The sequence below is a fragment of the Amblyomma americanum genome, chromosome 10 (assembly GCF_052857255.1).
Source record: "Amblyomma americanum isolate KBUSLIRL-KWMA chromosome 10, ASM5285725v1, whole genome shotgun sequence".
Taxonomy (NCBI): Eukaryota; Metazoa; Arthropoda; class Arachnida; order Ixodida; family Ixodidae; genus Amblyomma; species Amblyomma americanum.
The window spans coordinates 89,619,271-89,642,374 of NC_135506.1; the positions used below are offsets into that span (position 1 = coordinate 89,619,271).

The 23,104-nt window shown below is 46.8% G+C and overlaps 1 protein-coding gene and 1 pseudogene across 1 annotated transcript in view; both read left to right on the plus strand.

Moving 5' to 3' along the window:
* LOC144106454 (ATP-binding cassette sub-family C member 3-like) overlaps positions 1-23,104 on the plus strand; it is a 124,538-nt gene that overhangs the window by 95,378 nt on the left and 6,056 nt on the right. The window contains exons 20-22 of the mRNA XM_077639273.1: positions 4,450-4,617; positions 9,547-9,705; positions 12,604-12,770. Of these exons, the coding sequence (XP_077495399.1) occupies positions 4,450-4,617; positions 9,547-9,705; positions 12,604-12,770 (494 nt within the window). The remainder of the gene's footprint in view (positions 1-4,449; positions 4,618-9,546; positions 9,706-12,603; positions 12,771-23,104) is intronic.
* LOC144108958 (U2 spliceosomal RNA) lies at positions 16,843-17,018 on the plus strand (annotated as a pseudogene).

Genomic DNA, 23,104 nt, shown 5'->3' on the forward strand with positions numbered 1-23,104 from the left:
TTAAGGAAAGTAGAGACGCAAATTTCTGGACTCTCGCGGCGCCTGTAAAGGGCTCAGCGCATCAAGAAGTCCATGTTTTGTACTGTTGAAGCAGACCATGACATGTTGCTCTGACGCCGGCCGAGAGCTCAAGTTAAAAATTTTGTCCGACATCATACTACCATTTTAGGCCATGTTGTCTCCAAAGAGGGCTTCTGCTTCGACGCAGCCAAAATTTGTCCTCTGGCTGCCTTGTGGTGTAAGCGGTGATGTCAGCAGCTTATTTGATCTGTGCGTGCTCCTACTCTTGCCGGTTTATCCGCAACATTGATTTCATTGCCGCGCCATTGACACAACTTCTGGACGGAAGCTTTCATTTCTCGCTGCGGTCTCCAGCATGCACCAAAGCGTATACCATCTTTCGTCGCCTCCGCACGGCATCGCGTAAACGGGCATTTGCATCTGACCACCCCTGCTGAGGTACAGTGGTGTTGGCCTCGGTGCCGAACTTGCCCAGCGCAAATCAGGCTTCTGTGAAAACGTCGTGGCTTATTCAAGCCCCTTAGCCTCGAAGGCTAAATCCAATTACTCTCTGACTGAACAATACTATTTGGCCATCGTCTGGGCTCGTGCCGATTTCCAACTTTATCTCTACGGCCGCCCTTCTGAAGTCGTGACTGACCTCCATTGCGCTTTGCTGCGTTTGTTCCCTGAAATTCTCATCCGGCCTCCTTGTCTGCGCTGAGCATTTCGTCTGCATGAACATGATAAGAGCCTACTCTGTGGCACCGGTCGCAAGCATCAAGGCGGCGAAACCCCGTCCCGCTGCCAACTTCCAGCTGAGCTGTCAGCTTTTCCACATGCGGCGCTTTATCGCCGCAGCTTCACATTAGCGACATGCATTAAGCGCTACGCAAAGACCCCTGGATCGATTTTTTCACGACTTTCTCCCCACCCCAATGGCTGGCACCCCTTAATTTACTATTTTCCTCCATGCATCCCATTTTGCGATTCGTGCTAATCTCCTTCATCGCCGCCGCTATAGCTTGTTGTGGACACTTACGGTCCAAAATGTGCACAAAGTTTCACCCTGAACAACAATACGAAAAGACGGCAGCATTCAAGACATGCATTCGAATACGGTTGCGATACTGCTTTCGCTGTAGGCAAACATCATCTGAAGTACGTGCGCTTATGCGTCACCTGTAAAACATCGAAAAACGCCTCTTGATCGTCCTGCTGGTGAGTAGTAGAGCTACGTTGGCCATTACACCCCTTCGACCATATCGGTATTGATTTATACAGTCCGTTTTTGTGCAGTGCAGACGGCTACCGTTAAGGTATCGCTGCGGTTAATCGCTTGACGATGCATGCAGGAATCTCCGCTCTTCCGTCTAGCACAGCGCCAGACCTCGCCTGCTTCATTTTGCAGCTATTCTTCCTTTGACATGGAGCAGCTCGTGGAATGCTCAGTGACAGCGAATGAGTATTCTTAAATTACGTTCTAAAAGCTCTTCTCATGAAGTGCGTCAGAATTCATTGAACTTTTCCGGCGGTGAAAACCCATATGGTTGTTACAGGCAGACGGGCAGCGCGCCTTTTTATACCTGTTGATGGCAGCCGGGCCATTCGCGTGTATTACTTCTGGCGGCTTTCGTGCCTGATTCGATGTCGACCTTTCGAGATCCTGTAAAGCGTCCGCGTTCTGTAGCCCGCGGATCACGTGGCGTGTTCTGGCGTCGGCCGCCGTTGGTTTCCAGGTGCGGGTGTCGTTCACAGGCCATCACGCGGGCACCACGTTCCACGTCGCCCGCGAAGAGCCACCTATCACTGACGAAAGGAAGCGGAGTTTCGAGTGGGGGGCCACTTCCGACGAAATGAGCAGCGGCAGGCCCCTCGATGATGAGCCAGCCTTTTCTAGGTCTCGACGGGAGGGCAACGCCCCAGTTGTGCGGCCGCCTTCGCAGGGAACGTAGTGACGGGGGCGGCGTAGTAGAAGAGAGAATGGCGTAGTAGAAGAGAAAGTGGGGACGTAGTGACGGGTTGTGAAGAAGAGGCTGGTGAGAGGAGAGTAGAGGAGAGAAGAAATCCTCATGTGATGGACAGTGGAGCTCTGGAGATGAGACGATCATCCCATTTCTAGCAAATCCGCGCTAGGTCGTCGGCAGCCGCTCGAGGAAGACGCCTATGATGTACACGGGCACGAGCTGACCAACCCAGTGCCTGGGCACGCCAACAAGACCGCCATCAAAGGACCCTGCGGAGCTCCTAACGACATGTTTGATTCCAGGACCACAAGGAGACCGTCCGACGTTCCGGATGAGCCAGTCGCCATACCCCCCTTCTCTTTGCAAAACAGCAGACTCCCTTTGTTAGCCTTTTCATTTTGCCTTTCTCTCTCCGAACTTGAGGACGATCCCATGTATGAGACGAATTCGAGACTCATGGAGGCTGTCGAGGCCTTTCGACCCATCTAGGGCCGTCTCCCAGCTCATCATCCCCAGTCAAGCATCCTCACCGATCAATTTGATCTCACCCGCGGAGACATACTTTGTATGAGCGTCGCTTCCAGCCACTCGAAAATGATCTAGTGCTTTCTGTCTCACTGGAACTCAAGAATACCTCTGCTACACAGCCTACGACCGGCTTTTCTCCTTTTTTTAACCGATTGCGTTAAGGATGTCGTTCAGCGGAGAATCCGGCATAATTGCCACCGGCGCTGGCGCGCGCGGAAAGCCGGATTGGTCGAGTGGGTCGTGACGTCACGCATGGAGCAGGAATTAAAAGTTGTTAAAAAGTTAGAAACTGGTAATTAGAAGGCGCCATCATCACTCAAGCGTCACTGGTGCATATATGTGTATTAAGTATGACAATTAAGCACGAAAGCAACTTGGACTAATTTGTCGAGAATCGAACCCTTTACCGTTCGGTTCCGAATCAGTCCTGGTATCCCTAGTTCGTACAGACACGTTTGTGCAGCTTAATTAAAGCCGGACTTTATGTGTATGTCGTGTAGTATTTCACATGACATGAAAGCAGTATTCGTGTCTGCGCGTGCCAGAGAAGCCACTGAAAGGGCCCATTAACCCTACTGCATCATACACTTAAAGGCGGAACTTACGTGTCATCCAAGTTTTTTCCTCTTTGAAACCATCAGTACGCTGCTACAATTCATGAAATTCTGCCATGGCAACGTGTCACTTCCGAGTATACCCCAGTTTCTGAAGCCGCGCAGCACGCCGAAAGCTGTGTGCAAATCGCCTTCTCACCACGACTGAAACCAAGTGTCGCGAAATCTCGCCATGACAAAGATCACACCATACCACATTTCTGTCCTAGTGAACTTATGTGGTTGTGGGTCTTATCAAGTACTCCAATACTGCCCTCAAAATTTCATCACAAGTATCAATTATTCCTGCAGTGTTCTAGCGCGCACATTGTTTATTTGCTTTTTCGAGCCCCGCATGGCCTCTCCTTGTCTCAACGGCCACAGACGCGAGGCTGTTTTTAATAGACGCCTCAGGCCATAATATGACCCCTCCATTTTGACGCAGCCGCATGTCGCCAAGATGTTTCTTCTTCTCTCCAGGCGGCGATTGTAAACACGAATATGAAGATTTGGTTCAGCGATGTTGATATTACCGCGCGTGTCTCTGTTCGGTCTGGCTGGCCTCGGACTGCTTTCGCCATTGGCCTCACTGGCCCCGCTGTCCCAGTTTAAAAGCAGAGGCAGCTAGGCTGAACATCTCTAGCTTGTAGATGTCGTATTACTAGTATCTGCTTGTTTCACAAATTTTATTACAGCTCACTTCGTCATTCACCTTACATCAATTGGCCGGCACGCATTTCCCCCCCGCATTTGTCATCCCCTTCAAGTTACCCGGCCTCGTACGCACACTACAACGTTTGCATCGTCATTCTTTCCACGCTCAGCCACGGACTAGAACGGCCTTCCACACGACATCACCGCAATCACCTGTTCATCAACATTTGTGAATTGTTTAGCGACTATATTAACAGTGAATAATTCGTGTACTTTACGTGTTTGTTTATTAAATCAGCTTTATACATGCAACCCCCCCCCCCCCCCTTATGTACTATCCCGAATCCCGGGGCCTTTAAGGTAATATGGTGAAGTGAAGTGAAAAACCGTCGTACCCTGCAGCATTTTGTCTTTGTCACTGACTTGTCGCTCTACCCTTTGTAGTGAAGAGATGTATTGCTTAGTCGCAATTCAGAAAGTTCGAACTAGTATTGAAGAAGCCAGTCAGGGCTATGGTTCGCTTTTTATATTTAGAAGTCAATATCTACTTTAAATACAATTAAGGCTAGAGTCACTGTTCGATTTGCAGTTCAATAAAAGAGAATTGGATTAGTGTGTGAAAGAATACGGTACTCAAACAACAAGCGTGGCCATCGTAGCAGTGTGCAGGTCTGCATTTGTGCACAGAATGTTCCTGTGCCTTTCAGAGCGACGTGCCGGACACCAAGAGCGTGCGAGAAACTTCAGCGGAGTTGCTGTCCAGCTGGCCGAGCGAAGGGAAGATTGAGTTCCAGAACTATTCAGCCTCCTACCGGCCCGGTGTTCTGCCAAATGTTCTCAACGGCATCACATTCGTTGTGAAGCCTATGGAAAAGGTCCGTACCCATACCACAAAACACTTTTCAAAACTTTCAAAACTGAACTAATATTTGTTCCGCTGTGAAGCATACTGATTGTAGTTTCAGCGGTTTTAGTGGATGATTTGAATAAATTCTTAGCTTTAGTAGCTAACTTGGCCAGAAATTTAGCTTTGTGGTTCAATTTGAATTCGTGCTTTTGATGTTTAAAGGAACACTGGGGAGAACCCTATCAAAATTTGTTTGTTAGCAATATCTGATAGTTCGGCATTTCAAGACTTTGTTGACGCTTGTCCGGGAGCGAAAGATGCATTTATTTCGAAGAAATTTGGATTCGAAGTTGAAACGTTTTTTCGCGCCGCTCCGATTAAAACTCGAGAACTCTTATAACGACACGGAGAACTCTTATGACGACACAGAACGTAGTGACGTGAAACGTGACGTAAACGGAGACTCCGTGATTTCTGGCGTCTAGCGTTGCGGTGTAGCAGCTGCCGAAATAAAAACTACCGCCGCCGCACGTTGAAGGCATCTATCGGCGGTCGCCACCGTCGCTTCGTTTACGTTTGCACCGGCGTCTTGCCAGCGTTACGATGGATTTCCGTTCCCGAACCCGACGACGTAGTTCTCGCAAAAACTCTGGCCTGCATTTCAGCGACCTCAGCCCCACAGAGCGTGCGATGCTTTTGAGGAAGCACGGTTAGGTTAGGCGCCGGCGGGTGGTTTCTCCCTTCCTCAGAGAGCCGCCATTGCAAACTAAATATCATCACCCCAGTGCGGAGAGTCGCAAGGGGCCAGGACAATGTCGGCGCCTTGCGCCCATCGGAGGCTGGCCGGGGCTTTTAGGCCAACGGATTGTGATTTCTTGCACGGCGCCGCAGGCGGCGTCGAGGTCTCCCACAGTTGCAAGAACCAAGTTATTTATTTTTTGCCAGAAAAAACAAATGGGTGCTCGAGGGCGGTCGCGTTTAAAGTCTGCGGCTTGAAACCAAAGACGGCTCACGACGCTTCAACGGCTTCCGCTAGATCCAACGGGTCCACTGGATCTGGCTCTCTCGCCAACTTGCATGTACCTTCAGATATTTACTGTGAATGAATTAAAATAGCCGAGCTCGAAAAGAACAGCTCCGCCCAACTGCCGCAGCTATTGAATATGACGCGCACCTCGCCGCATAGCCAAATTAGTCTGGCCGGGCCGGCGGCGGCTGGCGCACTCGGCGCGAAATAGATACATGCTTCAATCTCCCCGCCAGTGCGGTCAGAGTGCGCCGAAGGCACCGAACGCGTCTGCGGTCAAGCGCAGTTGGAGTATAGAGTGTCTCGCTTTGACCGACGTGACTTCGCCGTGCAGCGCGCGCGCGCGCTAAGCCGCAGCATAAACGCGCCTTAACAGAGCCTGCGCTTAACCGCTAACCAACATATTCGGCGGCGGCATCCATGGGAGCCACTGAGGCCCCCCGCCCACTCATTGAATAAAAGAACAGAAGTCCTGTGCCGATATTCACAATCGAACCAGGGCCTTCGGCGTTTGAGGCGGAGACGCTGCCACTCCGCCACGACGGCTCAAGTTACAGCCGTCAATAAAGGCGCATCTAGTGAATGCACTCTTTTGATGCAGAATACTCCGCGCTTTCGCTAGGTATATCCTGGCCTAACAGAGCTAGGCCATCAGCAATTCTTCAGAACTGCCATGTACATTGTCTCCCGTCCCCAATAAACGATTTCCGTTAAGTAGTTCGAAGTTGACTGGCACAGCCGGGAACGTTTCGCCGGGCAAGCGTGCGAATACACAAGTGCTGCCTTGTACGATCACCGACCATCGTGCCATCATAGCTTTTCATCGACCGTGGCGCTCGACTACTGATCCGGAGTTCCCGGGTTCGAACCCGACCGCGGCGGCTGCGTTTTTATGGAGGAAAAACGCTAAGGCTCCCGTGTGCTGTGCGATGTCAGTGCACGTTAAAGATCCCCAGGTGGTCGAAATTATTCCGGAGCCCTCCACCACGGCACCTATTATTCCTTTCTTCTTTCACTCCCTCCTTTATCCCTTCCCTTACGGCGCGGTTCAGGTGTCCAAAGATATATGAGACAGATACTGCGCCATTTCCTTTCCCCAAAAACCAATTATTGTTCCCAGGCATTGTTCGATGTTTGATATTTTTATTTCTTTATTTTGCCTCCCTGTTCATGTTGAAAACATTGAAAAAAGCATTAATATGCATATATCATTTGTTTAACATACTTGCAAAATACAAGTTTGAGGCTCAGTGTTTTTCTCTAACAGTATGTTTAAAAGCTTTTATTTTATTGAAAAAGTGCATACCATTGTCTCCGAACGCTGGAGCTGCCCCGCTGCTGGGCACTGCCATACAAGCCATGTAGAGGCTTCGGCAGGCCCGGCAACATATATGTATTCCTTGAGGGGTAATAAAGATTTATTATTATTATTATTATTATTATTATTATTATTATTATTATTATTATTATTATTATTATTATTATTATTATTATTATTATTATTATTGGCCTGTGGTGGCGATACCTGTATTCTAGTTCTTGCTATTTTTCTACCCGCCCCGCTGCGGTGGCTCAGTGGTTAGGGCGCTCGACTACTGATCCGGAGTTCCCGAGTTCGAACCCGACCGCGGCGGCTGCGTTTTTATGGAGGAAAAACGCTAAGGCTCCCGTGTGCTGTGCGATGTCAGTGCACGTTAAAGATCCCCAGGTGGTCGAAATTATTCCGGAGCCCTCCACCACGGCACCTATTATTCCTTTCTTCTTTCACTCCCTCCTTTATCCCTTCCCTTACGGCGCGGTTCAGGTGTCCAAAGATATATGAGACAGATACTGCGCCGTTTCCTTTCCCCCAAAACCAATTATTATTATTATTATTATTATTATTATTATTATTATTATTATTATTATTATTGGCCTGTGGTGGCGATACCTGTATTCTAGTTCTTGCTATTTTTCTACCCGCCCCGCTGCGGTGGCTCAGTGGTTAGGGCGCTCGACTACTGATCCGGAGTTCCCGGGTTCGAACCCGACCGTGGCGGTTGCGTTTTTCTGGAGGAAAAACGCCAAGGCGCCCGTGTGCTGTGCGATGTCAGTGCTCGTTAAAGATCCCCAGGTGGTCGAAATTATTCCGGAGCCCTCCACTACCGCTCCTATTCTTCCTTTCTTCTTTCACTCCCTCCTTTATTCCTTCCTTTACGGCGCGGTTCAGGTGTCCAAAGATATATGAGACAGATACTGCGCCATTTCCTTTCCCCCAAGACCAATTATTATTATTATTATTTTCTACCTTACAAGAGCTTTGTGTTCAGTAAGAGTGGCGTTCTTGTGATCAGGAGCTGGTATTCTATCGATACAATCCAACTTCAATTTCTCCTCAGTGTCCCTTTAATTAACCGTTGAGCGGTTTAAGGCCTTCATGTGCACTCACGTTTTAAGAAACATATATATACTGTGAAGTAATTTACCTTGCTCTACTAATTTTAGGTTGGCAAATTAAAATTCTTATTCTGCACTTCAGGTTAAGTAATCACCACTTCTGTACTTATTTCTATGGTGGTTGCAATTGTTTCAGATTCACAGCCGTAACTTTAAAATCACTTATGTGAATACTGCACTAAGTAAGAACAGTGCAGCTGATTCTGTGTTTGTTACCGCCTTTAGGGATGGCTCCATTTCAGGAAGCCTTAATACCCACAACACCACTTCAATGCACGATACAACTGATAATAATCGATCTCAATTATTTTTTTCTCTCAATAACAATGCGATAATACTGCCACATTTGTTAATATATGCCACTCGCTGAGCACTTGAGCGCACGCTCTTTTTTTCTTTTCTTTCCTGTGCTTATTTCGTGCTACGTACCGTCAGTTTGTAGGCGTGAATTGGAAGAAAAAATTTCGCCCTGGGAAGTCAAGCACAACGAACGCTATATGTCGGTCTGTAGATCACTGAGCTGAAAAGCATTACTGCCTTAACTACAAGAGCACCTGCTCACTGGCATAGCTTGTGCCCTGCAGAGAAAGATGTTCTACCGGACTCCACCGTGATTCCGAGCATCCTTCGCTGTAAACGAAAGATGTCAGAGGTGGAAGCTGAGGTCTGGCACACATCTTAGCCGTATTTCGTAAGCTTGCTGCTGTGATTGGTTCTGATTTAATGTACATAAAAAACACTCAATGTCTCACAAACACGCATAATGACCAGTTAGGACCTTACGTCGCTACAAAAAGTGTAAGAGATAGCACATTTACAGATTGGTTGCACTGAAGTCATTAGGACATTCTTTATGAAGCCCTGGTCGACGTTCTCTTATTTTTGCTTTTTTATGCTTACGGAGCTGTAGGTCGTATGCTGGCCTGCTTGCAGGCCCCAGTCAGAGAGCTACGTTTTGAACACGAATCAGCCTACACTGGAGTAACTAGGGAGTATGCTGTGCTTCAGCGCACTCCCTCTCAGAGGCAGTCCAGGGGCCGGTTTCAATTACTACATATACGGAATGTTTACTCTCAGCAACTGTGGCATGTTCCCCCCCCCCCCCCCCCCCAGAAGCATATTAATTTGATGCAGTTAGCAATGTGGTGAGGCACTTAAACGCGGTGCCGAAGGTCTTGAGTTTAGAAAATAGGGGGATTGAAACCTAAGAAAAATCTTCATAAATTCTGGGACTTTAGATGTTTTGAACATGCAATTTGTTTCCTTTTCCAAGTGTAAGCAGTGCTTTTTTTAATTATAGAAATCTGCCCCGGCGCTTGTGCATAAAGGAAGTGTTCTAGAGAACAGCTTACTTCCTTTTCACTTTTATATAGACTAATTTGTGCTTAGATTGCAGTCAGGCATGGTGCGCAGAGTGCACCTAGTGCCATTTATCAAGAGCTCGCACATTTCCACCCAATTGCAGCGACGTTGCATTTATATGCTCGCTTTCAGGTCGGAGTTGTGGGCCGTACTGGAGCGGGCAAGTCGTCGCTTGTGCTGGCACTTCTGCGCATGCTCAGGGCATCCGAAGGCCGCATCATAATCGACGGCGTGGACATCGCCCAGGTGCCCCTCCGCAAACTTCGCAGCAGCATCACCGTCATTCCTCAGGTTAGTGCGCGCTAATGATTCAGCCTGTTTTGCTCTACCTGGAATTCCTGCCTTCTTGATATCTAAAGCGTTACCTCTTTAGCGGATGCGTTAGTATTAGTTTAGAACTCACTCTTCTGATACTAACTGCTATGGAGGCGCTCTGTTCTCCTCCGTGCCCTCCACTTCCAAATTGAAACAACTGGGAACCAGCAATGCGACTCAAGATATCAAGCCTGCTATGGTCTTGACAACGTGCATAATTACCAACAGACTATAGTGCTCACATGGGACGTATTCTCTAATGTTCCGTTTCGTTTACATTTTATTTGGTCGTGACGTCAATCTGACGAAAGCGACAACAGGTTGGACAGCAGTTGGACATAAATGTGGCCGCTGCGCCGCCACATCTATGTCCGGCTAAGTTACACGGACTCAGTTCCTCCGCCAAGACTAAAATGGCAGCGATAAAGCGCGCGCCTTTAAACGCGACGTCGTTCTGCGGCGCTCGTGGGCGTCGGTTGGCCGCTAATACATGGGCTAGCGACGCGTTTGTGCAAGCAGGTGGCGTCACGGGCATGTTTGTATCCCCACCAGAGTGAAGTCTTATTTGGCGCTCAACGGTAATGGGAGCAGCGACCATTGGAAGAAGGCCAAATGGAATTGAAAGAAAATGAAGGTTTACAGATAGCGGCCCTGGTCCTATAGTTCTTAAGCTGAGCGCTTACTGTGACCCTCAGTGTAATTTTTGTCATTTTTTATTGCGCGCGCTGAGTGCAAATTTGTGTGCGAAGCATTTCTAAAGCATTTCCTGCCTACTGTGCCGGCAGCAGTTAGCCTGTTTCGGTCAACGGTTTGACCATTCTGCGAAATGGTTACTGCATAGAGCGCTTTTTGGGGTATGACCGGTTTCACAGCAATGTTTATCGAGTCATTTTAAAAAGATAGCTTCAAAATGACATACCATACTTGCTCACACTCTTTTTAAAAGCACAGGCCAACTGTAAATAATGAACGCCTCAATGGGTACTCTGTGAGAAATATTTCGGAAAGTTTTGCTTTCATGTGTTCCTATGCGTCGCGCTCTTGCGCCCTACCCTAGAACGGGGTGACTCCCACGGGCAGGGATATCGAGATGGCATCATAGGTGCACTGTGAAATGAGAAAACTACTCATATTCCTAGAATTCCTGCAGGTGCTATCCATGTTTACACCCCCCTTTCAGCACCGGTGTCCGCGCGCGCTCCCTATAATAACACAGCTTTGGTCCATATGCAGAAAATAAAAATATTAACCACTCGTGATATGCTTCCTTCTTCAACTCAAACCTCCCGTATTGTACTGCACTAGAGAAAATAACATCCTATTTTCGCTTTGCTTTATGTCTTTGTTTACTCTTTAACAGATCACTTGCTTTCTGCGGGCTAAAAATTACGGCCTTTCTTGGCAAGCATTTTCGCGCACCACTTTTCCAGAGAAGGGAGTGTATACTGAGCAAACCGAATCAAATCGATGTTTACTTCCATTATCATCTTCGTCCTCACCAGCCTGACTATGCCCAATGCAGGGGCAATGGGCCTCTCCCATGTCTCCCCGATTATCCCTGTCCCTTTGCGAGATGTGCCCACCGTATCGGAGCAAACTTCTCAATCTCATCCGCCCACCTAACTTCCTGCCGCCCCCTGCTACGCTTGCCTTCTCTTGGAATTCACTCCCGTTACCCTTAAGGACCAGCGGCTATCTTGCTTTCGCATTGGGTGTCGTGTGCAAGCCCATTTCTTCCTCTTGATTTCGACTAGGATGTCATTAAACCGCGCATGTTCCCTCACCCACTCTGCCGCTTCCCGTCTCTTAACGCTACACCTAACGTTTTTCTTTCCCTGGCTCGCTCCGTTTTGCTTAAGTTAAGGCGAACGCTTTTCGTTAGCCTTCACGTTTCTGCTCGTAGAGGAATGCCGGTAAGGTTCGCATTGTACTGTACACTAAAATCCCTCTGGTCATTCTAAGCACATAGTGTTTGTTATGAACAAAAAACAAAATTTTTAGTTGCCGCTTCTGTAAAACTTGGGGGCCTTCTTCAACATATTCTAAAAGAAGAAAATGCAATAGAATTTTGGTTGCCTGTTATGATGTCAGCAGTGCGTGCTAAAGTTCTTGCGTTTTTCCTGCCAAAACTTTTGTTGCAACGGGTTTCAATTGCCCCTTTTATGGCATGCATGAGTCATCCCCTCGTAAATATTTCTAGTACCCTTCTCATATGAGATTATACTAATCCGACTCACTAATCGACCTTAATCCTGTGACTGGTCTTCACTAACCCACCTTAATTTATCTTCTGGGGTGGGCCTGCATACAGAATCATGGTGGTCCTTTAAATTTTTTCGGGGTGCGCCAACTCGCAAACTTTCAGGGTCCTAAAATTTTCCACCAGGCTTTCGACCTGATGCAGGTACCACCTGCCACGCTGGGCACGTTGAGATGGCATCTCAAGGTCACGTGACCTCTTTCGACCAGTCATGAATTAAATTTCTAAATTCAACGGTGGGTAGGTTGCTTACAATCCGGCGGGCCTGTTGCCGCCTGCCTCTTCGGGCAGGTTGCGATGACGCCACAAGGCCACGTGTCCTTTCTCAGCAATCAGAGAATTTCGTGACAGAGAAGCGGGGAAAATGTTTGACACGACAACCTAAATACTATCATTTTCCTTATAAAAACAAAGCGCAACACGTTCAAGATGGCATAGCCTTCACTTTACTCATGACCAAAGCTTTAGGCAGGCCCCAAAGTCAGACGTGGTAATAATTTATTGAACGCCCATTTTATCTAAAATTACTGCACAGCTTGGGCAGGCGTTTTAAGTCAACAGAATGGGCTTTCAATATTTTGACCATGGACTTCAATCAACGCATTGTGCCCTAGGATCCAAGCCTGGTGAGAGGAACGCTGCGAATGAACCTGGATCCTACGAATTCACATTCTGACCGAGACATCTGGCAGGCCTTGGAGCAATCCTACCTCGCGAAGCTGGTCTCGACAGACGCCAAAGGCCTGCTACTAGAAACAACAGATAGCGGCGGCAATCTCAGGTACTTTTAGTTTCTCCAATGACATGACTAAGGTATCTTGTACATGGCGCATTGCAGTCTTCGAAATGAGCTACACGCGGTTCTAGTTTCTGCTATCTCTTTTTTCATATTTATTTAGTTACACTTTACTTCAGGTCTCATTACGACTTACCATCACCCGGATTGTATACCTTTCTAGGCGAAAGCAGCTTCCACTGGTAACCAATCGACCTTCTTTCGCAGCGCTGACGGACAACCTATCTCCGGAAAACTAGTGCTCATATCTTGCGATCACAATTTTTCCACCCGCCACTTAATTGCTCTTGCTATGCGATCCAGTTAGTAACCATAACTGTTCAGATTATGGTTCTCTTATGTCTTCTAGACACCACGCCCTACCGAATATTTGCGAAAAATTTTAGTATTTATTTTAATTGAGTTGAGGTTCATTCGCATCAACTACGAAGTTCATAATCCAAGAGAAATAAGTAAAAAGCTGTCTCGAAGGACAACTTGATAGAGCCTCACGACACCGGTTTGACGGTTGTGACAAAAAAACACCGACTCGGTGTCTGTGAAACATAAGCTCACATTATGTCAGTGTTTGCATGCACTCTTACGAAAATAGATAGTAAATTGAAGAGCAAAAATAACTGCGTAACATAGCAGAAAATGACGCCAACCAGAATTTTCCAGGAAATCTAGGACGTAAAATTATATGTGACATCACAATCGCGCCGGACACTAACTTATTCATAGAATAACTGTGAGAGAATTAAAAAAAATACAGTTACACAGATTACATTTGACAATGTAACTTTACACAATGAAATTTGCACTATGTCTGATGTATCGCTTAAAGGGGAGGTGAAGTGGGTTTTGAGAATTCGAAGTTATTCAAGAATTCGAATCTATGAAGTTCTAGGTTGATCATGCAGAGTAGTTTTATCCTAGAATTTAATATGGCGATGCAATCACCGATTAATACCGCAGCGATGTTCAGGCTTCTCTTCACTGCGTTGTAGGAGTGCCGAAAAATTCGTGATGACGTCAATGTTGCTGAAATTTCAGATGTCCGCTGCCTTCGTCTACATGCTGCAAAGAGTATTGCGATGCCGCCGATAAGTGCTTCGTGAGCTTCATCTTCGACGGCATTCGTTTGGACCCTTGAAGAAGCAGCTTCATAGCTGGAAACTTAGCACCGCCGGACGGGACATCTTTCAATTCTCTACAGTTGCCCTTTAATCGGAAAGTGGTATGAAACTGCAGCGCTCGGAGGGTAGTCGGGGAAACAATGGCAGACGTGGGGGAAAATTTCTGCTTTTACGGTAATGTTGCTCACAAAGAGAAATTCGTTCCATATTAACTATAGACATTAAATAATTTTGGACGATGTAGAAAATATGAGTGCGATATGCAGTCTTTTGGGTTGGGAGACAAGGCGGAAAAATCGAACCAAACTGAAATATCATTGCATTCTTTTAGGTTGGGAGACAAGGCGGAAAATGCGAACCAAACTGAAATATCATCGCCTGCTTTTTATTATGCACAAAGATCACAGAAATAAGTTTGCATAGTTACTTGCTCCCGTCATGACTGTCGTGACACTAGCTACGATGAAGCCAGCTAAAGTGGAGCGAAGTAAAATTTTACGATGTTCGAAAGTGGAAACGTTACAATTTGCCCCAACCTCTGGGGCAGAATGAGACAACGCATGTGACAAACTGCGGCGTCCTTCCAAAGTTGTGCATTACGCAGTCATGCAATGAACTCACATGACATTTCCTTCATGGCTGCCTACACAATCGTTGTGAGCAGATCCGAGTAAGAAAGATTATACAGAAATAACTGAGGAGTAATTTTTTTGTGACACGCTAAAGGCTAAGCTGTTCTACATCTATGGTTTGCGTGCTGCTTCTCTCTGGGATTCTCTTAGTTGCGACTTTTGTAAGAGCGTTTCTATAATTTATTTTCACTTTATTTGCTCCTTGTCTTTGTTTCTGTTGAAGGGATAACCGAGCGTATTATATTTGTAGTACGCTAACACGAGTCTTTTCCGCGTTGGTAGGTCACTCAGAGCTCAGCTTGTTCCATTGTCTGAATTTATTCCACAAGTGACCAGCCGTGCACGCCTTAAAGAGTGGGCCACTTAGATTACAGATAAAATTAGTGGAATTCCAGCCCTTAATTCACACTACATCATTTTTCATGCTGTTCTGTGGTGGGTGTCTTTAGGAAATAGAAACGCTTTGTGGTATCGCCGCTGCTTGATACTCCAAACGATTCTTATCTTCTTTTCTCGCCCGTCGGCAGTAAGTGCTTTCTGTATATTTGAAAAATCCCACAGAGCGAAGAAACAAACCGAAAGCTTTAGAGGAAACAGTAAAATTATCATCGTTAGTTTGGAGCTTAAGAACGCCAACCTGTGTTTTGTACCATGTTCACCTCGATGCTAAAATTAATATGTCTGATCAACGCAAAGCACTAGAATTATTAAACTCTGGGTGGGATTAGACCAATTGCCAATCACATTAAATTTGTTAAATTAATCCAAGATGCTTAGTTTTTAAGGCGCATCATAGGTCATGGCAGTTAAATATGGACTTGAATTTATATCACTTTCGAAATTTTTGTGGCGTCAAGTCCTGAAGTGTATCGTTTTGACCCATGCAGCTTATTACCTCACTTCCCCCTACTCGACTCCAGCGATGCGGAACACAACACCGCTCCCGGCATATACTACTGCAGCCTGGTTACCTTTTCCGCGTCCGAACTTTGGCACATGCACCTCATGAGTTAACATGCATGTCATGCATGTTAACATCCTGCAATTGCCCTGGTCTCTTAAACAGTTAGGGAAAATTACTTGTGCGGGGGTGCCGTGCGCGTCCCTTTACAGTGGTAAAATGGCTTGGCGCATCGAGTAAACATGGTGCGGTAGCTCAGTGGTTTAGGCTCTACTGAGCCGGAATACACGTGTTCGAAGCCGACCGCGGCGGCCGCGTTTAGATGGAGGCGAAACGCAGATGTCAGCGAACTGTAAAGATTCCCAGGTGGTCAAAATTATTCTTCAGCCCTCCACTACGGCGCCTCTTTCTTCCTTTCTTCTTTCACTCCCTCCTTTATCCCTTCGCTTACGGTGCGATTAGGGTGTCCACCGAGATATGCACGACAGTAACTGCGTCATTTCCTTTCCTCAAAATCGATTCTCAATTCACATTGAGGAAACGATAATAGCGATAAATTCTATGACAAATAAGTTCCTTATTTTATAGCGAGAGCTTTAAAACCTTTGTTATAAGCCATTTAGTGGGACACTACACCAGCCGCAACGCGTTGCGCGTAACATTTCGCGGGCTGGTTTTGCATTTTCTCACTATGCGGTTCAAGTGTCTACCTACAAAGTGAGCCACAAAGGTGCCTTTCCTTTCCTCAAAGCCAAGAGAGAGTTTAGACAGGGAATGATATTGCCAGTCTAGACTCCGTCGTGCTTGATAAAAGGAAACACGCATAACTGGCTCACTTTGGCAATGAACGTACCTCAACCACGTCGTGAGTGAGAGGAGCATAAACTTTATTCCGTCGAGAAAAGTAGCAGGTAATGTCGAGGATAGCCCTAACAAGTGGCCATGAGCCCGTGGCGCTAGGGGACTGCTAGGGCTCTTGTCACAACGCGAATCTTTATGTGCAAGTCGGAACTGAGCGATGCGGCCTCCCATTGGTCTGGTTTCGAGAGCTGCAAACCTCGAAGAGGGGAGTTCTGAGGGCAAGCCCAGAATATGTGAGATAGAGTGGCAGCACGAACGGCGGCTGAAAGCTTGTTTCCAGCTAGCGTTCGTGTTTCTCTCGGCGCGCTTGTGTCCACGTGCAAAGGGAACTAGTTTTGCGCCTTTTTCGTTCTCAAATACTGCGGAGGGTCAAGATCACTTCTTGCATAGTGTTCAAAACTTCCAAAAAGGCTGTACTAGGAACAGACTGACTAATTTGCTTCAAGCTAGTTAACTGGGGACTGTGCCGGAAAGGATTCGAAGGGGCAGTGCATGATGCAGAACAACTGGCGCTCTGAATCCGGCATGAGTCTCTGGTCGTGCGCAGAGCTTCCCAGTTCCGTACTGCACTCCACCCGCAAGAGGTCCGGACCCCGTAGAGTATCTGTTATGGGTCCAATTGGACTTATTTTTGGAAATGTGGCGGAGAGTTTGAAGGATGCTTCACTCCCGCCACCGGTTGGTCCGGTATTGCACTACCTCCGGGATCGGCCTTGTCTATAGCGCGTCTTTACTATCCTGTCTTCCTATCCCATCTTTCAACTCTCCTACTATCTGCACGTGGTAGCGATTGTGGCTCGGTTTGAGCCAGTGGGCAGGCCTGTGCACTTTCCTTTCTTGCTTCCTGGCAACAACTTCTCTCTCTCTCTCTCCACCCGCAATCAACGCTATTTTAATGCCGGCCCAAGAGATTAGCGAGATTGGTATGATTGCCGCGGCAGAACCGGATTGGTCTATCTCGCAAATCTCTTATGCGGATATTACAAACCATTTACGCCTCAGCCGGAGGGTACATCCTGGGACCCGCCAATGGACATGACAGAACCGAGGAGTGCCAGCTTAGACGGCTCCAAACTGGATCTCCTTTAATCCCGCCATACTAAAACACGCGGACCCTACATTCACGTGCAGGTGCAAACTCTGCGGGCAGTATGCTAAACTACATAACATGGTGTGGGCCTGCCATGCAGATATAGGCGTTATAAGTCAGCCAACTAGGGAGGGTTGGGAGGCGGTCCCGTCCAGCTCGGACATGGAGGCCCAGCAGGCCGTGGTCCACACAGCACCGGCAGCGACGGCATGGCATTGGCATGGCTAGGCACTATAGCATGGTTGTTGGTGAAAGGAAATGGCACAGTATCTGCCTCACATCACGGCGGACACCTCAACCGCGCTTTAAGGGAAGGGATAAAAGTGGGAATGAGAGAAGAAATAGAGAAAGAAAGAAAGGAAAGGAAGGAAGGAAGCAAATAAAGAAAGAAAGAAAGGAGGAAAGAAAGAAAGAAGGAAAGAAAGACAGAAGTAAAGAAAGAGACAAAGAAAGAGAGAAAGAAAAAAGAAGGAAAGACAGAAGGAAGGAAACAATGAAAGAAACAAAGAAAGAGGTGGGGTGGTGCAGGGATCTGGAATAATTTCGACCACCGGGGGATGTTTAACGTGCACTGACATCGCACAGCACACGGCGCTTTTGCGTTTCGCCCCCATCGAAACGCGGCTGCCGAGGCCGGGTTCGAACCCGGGTGCCCCGGGTCAGTAGCCGAGCGCTCTAACCACTGAGTACAGTACAGTAATAAATGTTTTCTCCTTGTCCTCCTTAGTACCGGCCACAGCAGCCACGTTTCACCCTTCCCGACTTTTTTGTCACTACCCGGTTCAGGTGTCCGCCGACAAAGTGAGCCATTTATGCGCCTTTACTTTACTCAAATCGAGGGAAGGTTCTCGAGTGAAAATAATTTAGACTGGCAATGGGGCACTCTTATTTCAAAGCTGGCCCTCCAAGTATGTGATGCGTGCTGAGAACACGGTCGAACCGAGACCGCAAGCAGAAGAACACCGAGTATGAACGTGAGCGTAGAGACAGGCAATGGTGAGGCTCCAGGCCTCTCGGCGGCTGATGACAGTCAGCTTTCGCCAATTAAAGCGCTGAGCCAGTAAGCTTATGCCCACTATTTTTTTACTCAGTGAGGGAACCATTCCGGCCAATGGATTGTTCGGCAGCGCACACAGCTGTGGCCCTCTCGAGCTCTCAAAACACTCATGCACTATACGAAAGTGACGCTGGTGCCTCTGATTCTGGCTTCCTGCCTAGGTTAGCCATTATTTTTCTGGTGTTCAGCATTTTACTTCTTCTATTCTTGCTTTTAAGACCCCGGCTCCGCGCTAGTATGATTATCGCTTCTGGTAAACTATCCGCAGCTCCTCTGCCAGACAGCTCGATCTTGCTGGTCACAGATACCTGGTCGGACTCCAGTGTGCGCGACAGTGAGATACTTCCCTCAATGTACATTTAACGCCCAGAACGAGAAGGCAGGTGAAGGGGCATACTGGTCGCCACTGTGGCTCACACCTCATTCATAAGAAGGCGAGATGTCGAGCAGGCCGACCTGAAAACAATATTCTTAGATGCTACTGCATTACGCACCTGTAACTGCTCGGCTGCGCCTATTTCCCACTGTCGACACGCGCCGCCGCCAACAGACTACTAGGTGTCTAACTTAAACGTACCCATTTTTAATTGTACCGCGACGTCTTGATATTCGCTGATTTGAATGCTAACATTGCTTGGTGGACCTCTGTTGAATTAATTTTGGGCAATGACACAGACGACAATACGTACAACCTTAGTGACAAATTTTTCAACTTAGTCTACTTCTCTTCTGACATCACGAAGGTTCTCTGCTGCTTGCGTCGTGTTCTTTGGCGTGAGTAGAAGCGACCTGTGTGAGTAGTAGCGGCTGTGGAGGTGTGCTTTGCAACGCCTGTGTCTCGAAAGGGCCTCTTCGCCCGAAAAGCCTGGCGCTTACTTGAAATTTAGCGCTGTAACGGAGCCGTACTGGTTCATCTCGCACCTTGGTGCATGAAACAGGAGCTGAAGACTCCCTCTGAGACCCTGAGCTTATTTGCTTTTTCGTCACCCCTACTGAGAATAAAAACATACTCCACTCGATTATGCGCTCTTGGCGGAAAAGGGCCTCTGGGTCTGAAAAAATATCAAGGCAGCCTTCCGTAAACGCGCGCTCATTAGGAGGGTGGTCGGACTATGCTCGAGCGTGGACATTGAAGTCGGCAATCTAAGTTGCGCTTAGAAACTACGCCCGCAACATTGCCCAGAAGGCGAAGGAAGATCCAAAATAGCCCAGTAACATCCCCACACGACAGAGCAGAACTGTTTGTCCTGCACTTTTTGAGCGCCTTTAACGCCTGCTCCTCCTCGTAACCTGTCGACACTGTATATAACGGCTGGCTGCGCCACACTCTCTTAAGTCACCCCGCAACCTTAATAAGTGCTCCAGTGACCCCGACCTGCTGCATTCCCACACAGTAGTGGACTGAAGTTCTCGCGGAACCATCGAAGCCGCCCGGTCTATGCGCATGGGCTCTCGCGCTCCACTGCTTAAAACCCTGGCGCAGGTTGGCTATCCAAATCCCATAGGCGCTCTAGAGCCAGGGATGCCGACGAGGACGTCGCAGACACAGCAACCTTACCTCACGGAAGATAGCATATAATTTCTATGCGAACGGAAAGGAACACCAGAAACATCCTTAAGGTGCTCGTGTCAGAGAAAATTGAGCGTCTCCGTCTGTCATTCGCTGGGAGCAAAAAATCCACGAAAAGTTCCCATACAAGCAACCTAGGAGGCTGGGAGGGCTGCGTTCACGTTCCCTTGTGGCGTCATCACAACCTGCCTATCGGATTGTGAGCAAACTGAGCATCGTGACCGTGACCGTGACACGTGACACCTAAATTACTGACTAATATCTGTAATTTGCTCGGAAATCGCAACATGGGTCGCACAAGCCCGTACGGTGTAAGCAGCGGCCATCGCAGTTGCGAATCACTTAACCGCTGCACCACTGCGCCAGGAGCAATTTGAGGACTCCTAGGGATCTATGAAAGCTAAGTAGCGAATGACCAATTTTGCATATGTGGTCATTAAACCATTAAGCTTTCGAGTCATGCCCTTAAGGCGGAGCTTAAGTATCCCCTTTTATTTTTTTTATCGGCTCTGTGGCGTAATGGATTGGCGCCGCTTTTGGGAACACGTAAGACAGCAGTTTGAATCTCAATCATAAGATGTTTTCCCGCTTTTCGCGTCACCAGATAAAAGAAAGCACATATTTTTTTATTTCCCTGGTTCTGCGTTACATTTAGATCGCAATATCAAATTCTCTGGCGCCGAAATCACCGCTTAAACCTGCAGTTGAAAATCTACCGCCTTTATTATTTCTTTAAAAATAATAATTACAAGGCCGAAAATGATTCAGCAATGCCCAGGTTGTGCGTTACACTTTAAGTTGCTTCCTCAGACGTTTTAGAATGAGCGTCTTGCCATGTGATCGTAAGTCTAGGCGGCGTCTGCTCGAGTGCGCTTACGGGATATAGTCTAACAATACTAAACCCTGCAGGACTCGGCACTGTTAAGTCGGAAGCTTTGGCGCCTATGGCTGTGAGTACTTACGTACCTCTATATTGACTTGACAAAGGTAGTACTCACCGTTCACCCCCCCCCCCCCCCCCCCCCCCTTTGTGCATGCATGTGTGTGCGGGGTTTACGGAGAGAAGTTATACCTTCTCACTCCTGTCCTGGGGAGGTCGAGAAATAGACACACCAGCTTACAGGGAAGCGCCTTTTTGTTCTCGCCTCTCAAGATAATGCTGGAGCGCAGATTATTATTATTACTAAATGCGAATCCAAGGGCTGACATATCCGCAGGATCCTTCAAGCTTAGAGTTTTTCCCGGTATAGCGTTTTATTACGCCGTAATATTACTAGAGTGTTAACGCTCCAGTAATAATTGTACAGCACTGGCCCTTCCTTGCGAGGAAATATAGCAATACATTAGCAAGTAAAACACGCTCACATGAGTACTTCCGCAGCATGCACGCTTTGCGCCGCTGTTGGGATGCGGTTGGAAACATGGCTGTTGAGGAAAGTAAAGGTGAATACTGCGACGTTGCGTATCTTGCCATATTTATTTCTTTTATTTCAGCATCAGACGAAACACAGAGCCTGATGCAGGGACAGAGGCTAAAGGCTGGTGGTGCCTGACGAGGCCTCTGACCCTAGACGGTCCACAGCGGCACTGATTCAATACAAATCTTAGAACAAATATTAAAGTGTGCCTCCTGTAATCAAAAAGATAACAAAAAACGCTACATTTGACACTTGCACACAAACCTATTTCTCATACTTTTGCACAGAAATGACACATAACAAATCACACATTACAGGATGCTACGCAAATTACATGAATAAATCAGCACAAATAGCTGTTGTACAAAATCATACAAAAATGATATAGTTGTCAGTGAAACTGAATAATAGTGCTTGAAACGACACAAAAGCAAGATAAGAGCAATTTATAGAGTCGATTTGTATTATACAGAGTTTTATGTTTCTTTTGTGAGACGACAGTAAAAGAAAAAAAACACTGTTTAATTACGGCTATACTTAAATTGCCAAGATAACAAAAATATATCTGCTCTGCCGTCAGGATGCAGTGCTTTTTAAACAGAGGAGCGGTTCTTAACTATTGTGCATGCCACGATAAGATTCAAAGCAGCGCAGGATTTCCTTCTGCAAAGTAATAAGCTTAGTATAATTGTATTGTGTAGTAGTGCCCCAAACCAATAAGCCGTAGGTTAATTTGGAATAAAAAAGTGAATAATAAATGTTCTTTTTTAGCAACAGAGGTATGAGCGCAGATATTCGGTAAAACATGCAACTGTGCGGGAAAGCTCTACACTGGAGTTTCTTACGTGAACAGACTAGCTCAAGTCTTCCTGAAACCAAACCCCGAGAAGTTTTTGTGTCTTAACTTGTCTTAGAAAAGAGTTCTCAAATTTCACGTTAAGTTTGCGGTGTATAGGTTTGTTGGCAGGACGAAATATGACATGTTGTTGTTGAGGCGTTTAATCTTAACCTGTTCGTGCTTAACCAGTTTGAAAGATGCACAAGGTAGTCATTTACAGAAGATTCTAGTGTCACTAGGTTATGCGAAGAGAAGGCATTGGTATCGTCAGGATACATTATGGTTTGAGCAGAACTATCTATTTTGACAATGTCATTGATATAGACATTAAAAAGCAATGGGCCCAATATTGATCCTTGTGGTACTTCTTGTTTTAGCTTCGCGAGTGTTGATAATGCATCATTAATTTTCACCAACTGAAAAAGATTATTCAGATAGCTATTTAGAAGATCTAGTATAATACCTCGGAAACCGTATCTTGACAATTTGTTGAATAATAAATCGAACTGTATGGAATCAAAACCTTTCTCAATGTCTAAAAACAAAGCTAGTGTATATTTTCTGCATTCCATGTTTTCAATTATCCTGTATTTGATGTGTACGAGAGCCTGTTCTGTCTACCGATGCTTGCGAAAGCCATACTGACATTGAGTTATCACCTGATGCTTTTCAAAAAATGAAACTATTCTCTCAAGAATGACGCTTTCAAATATTTTAGATATTGCAGGGAGTACTGAAATAGGTCGGTAGTTAGATAAAGAAATTGTACCACCTTCTTTTAACATTGCAGTAACTTTGCCGATTTTTAATTGTTTAGGAAATACGCGTTCTTAG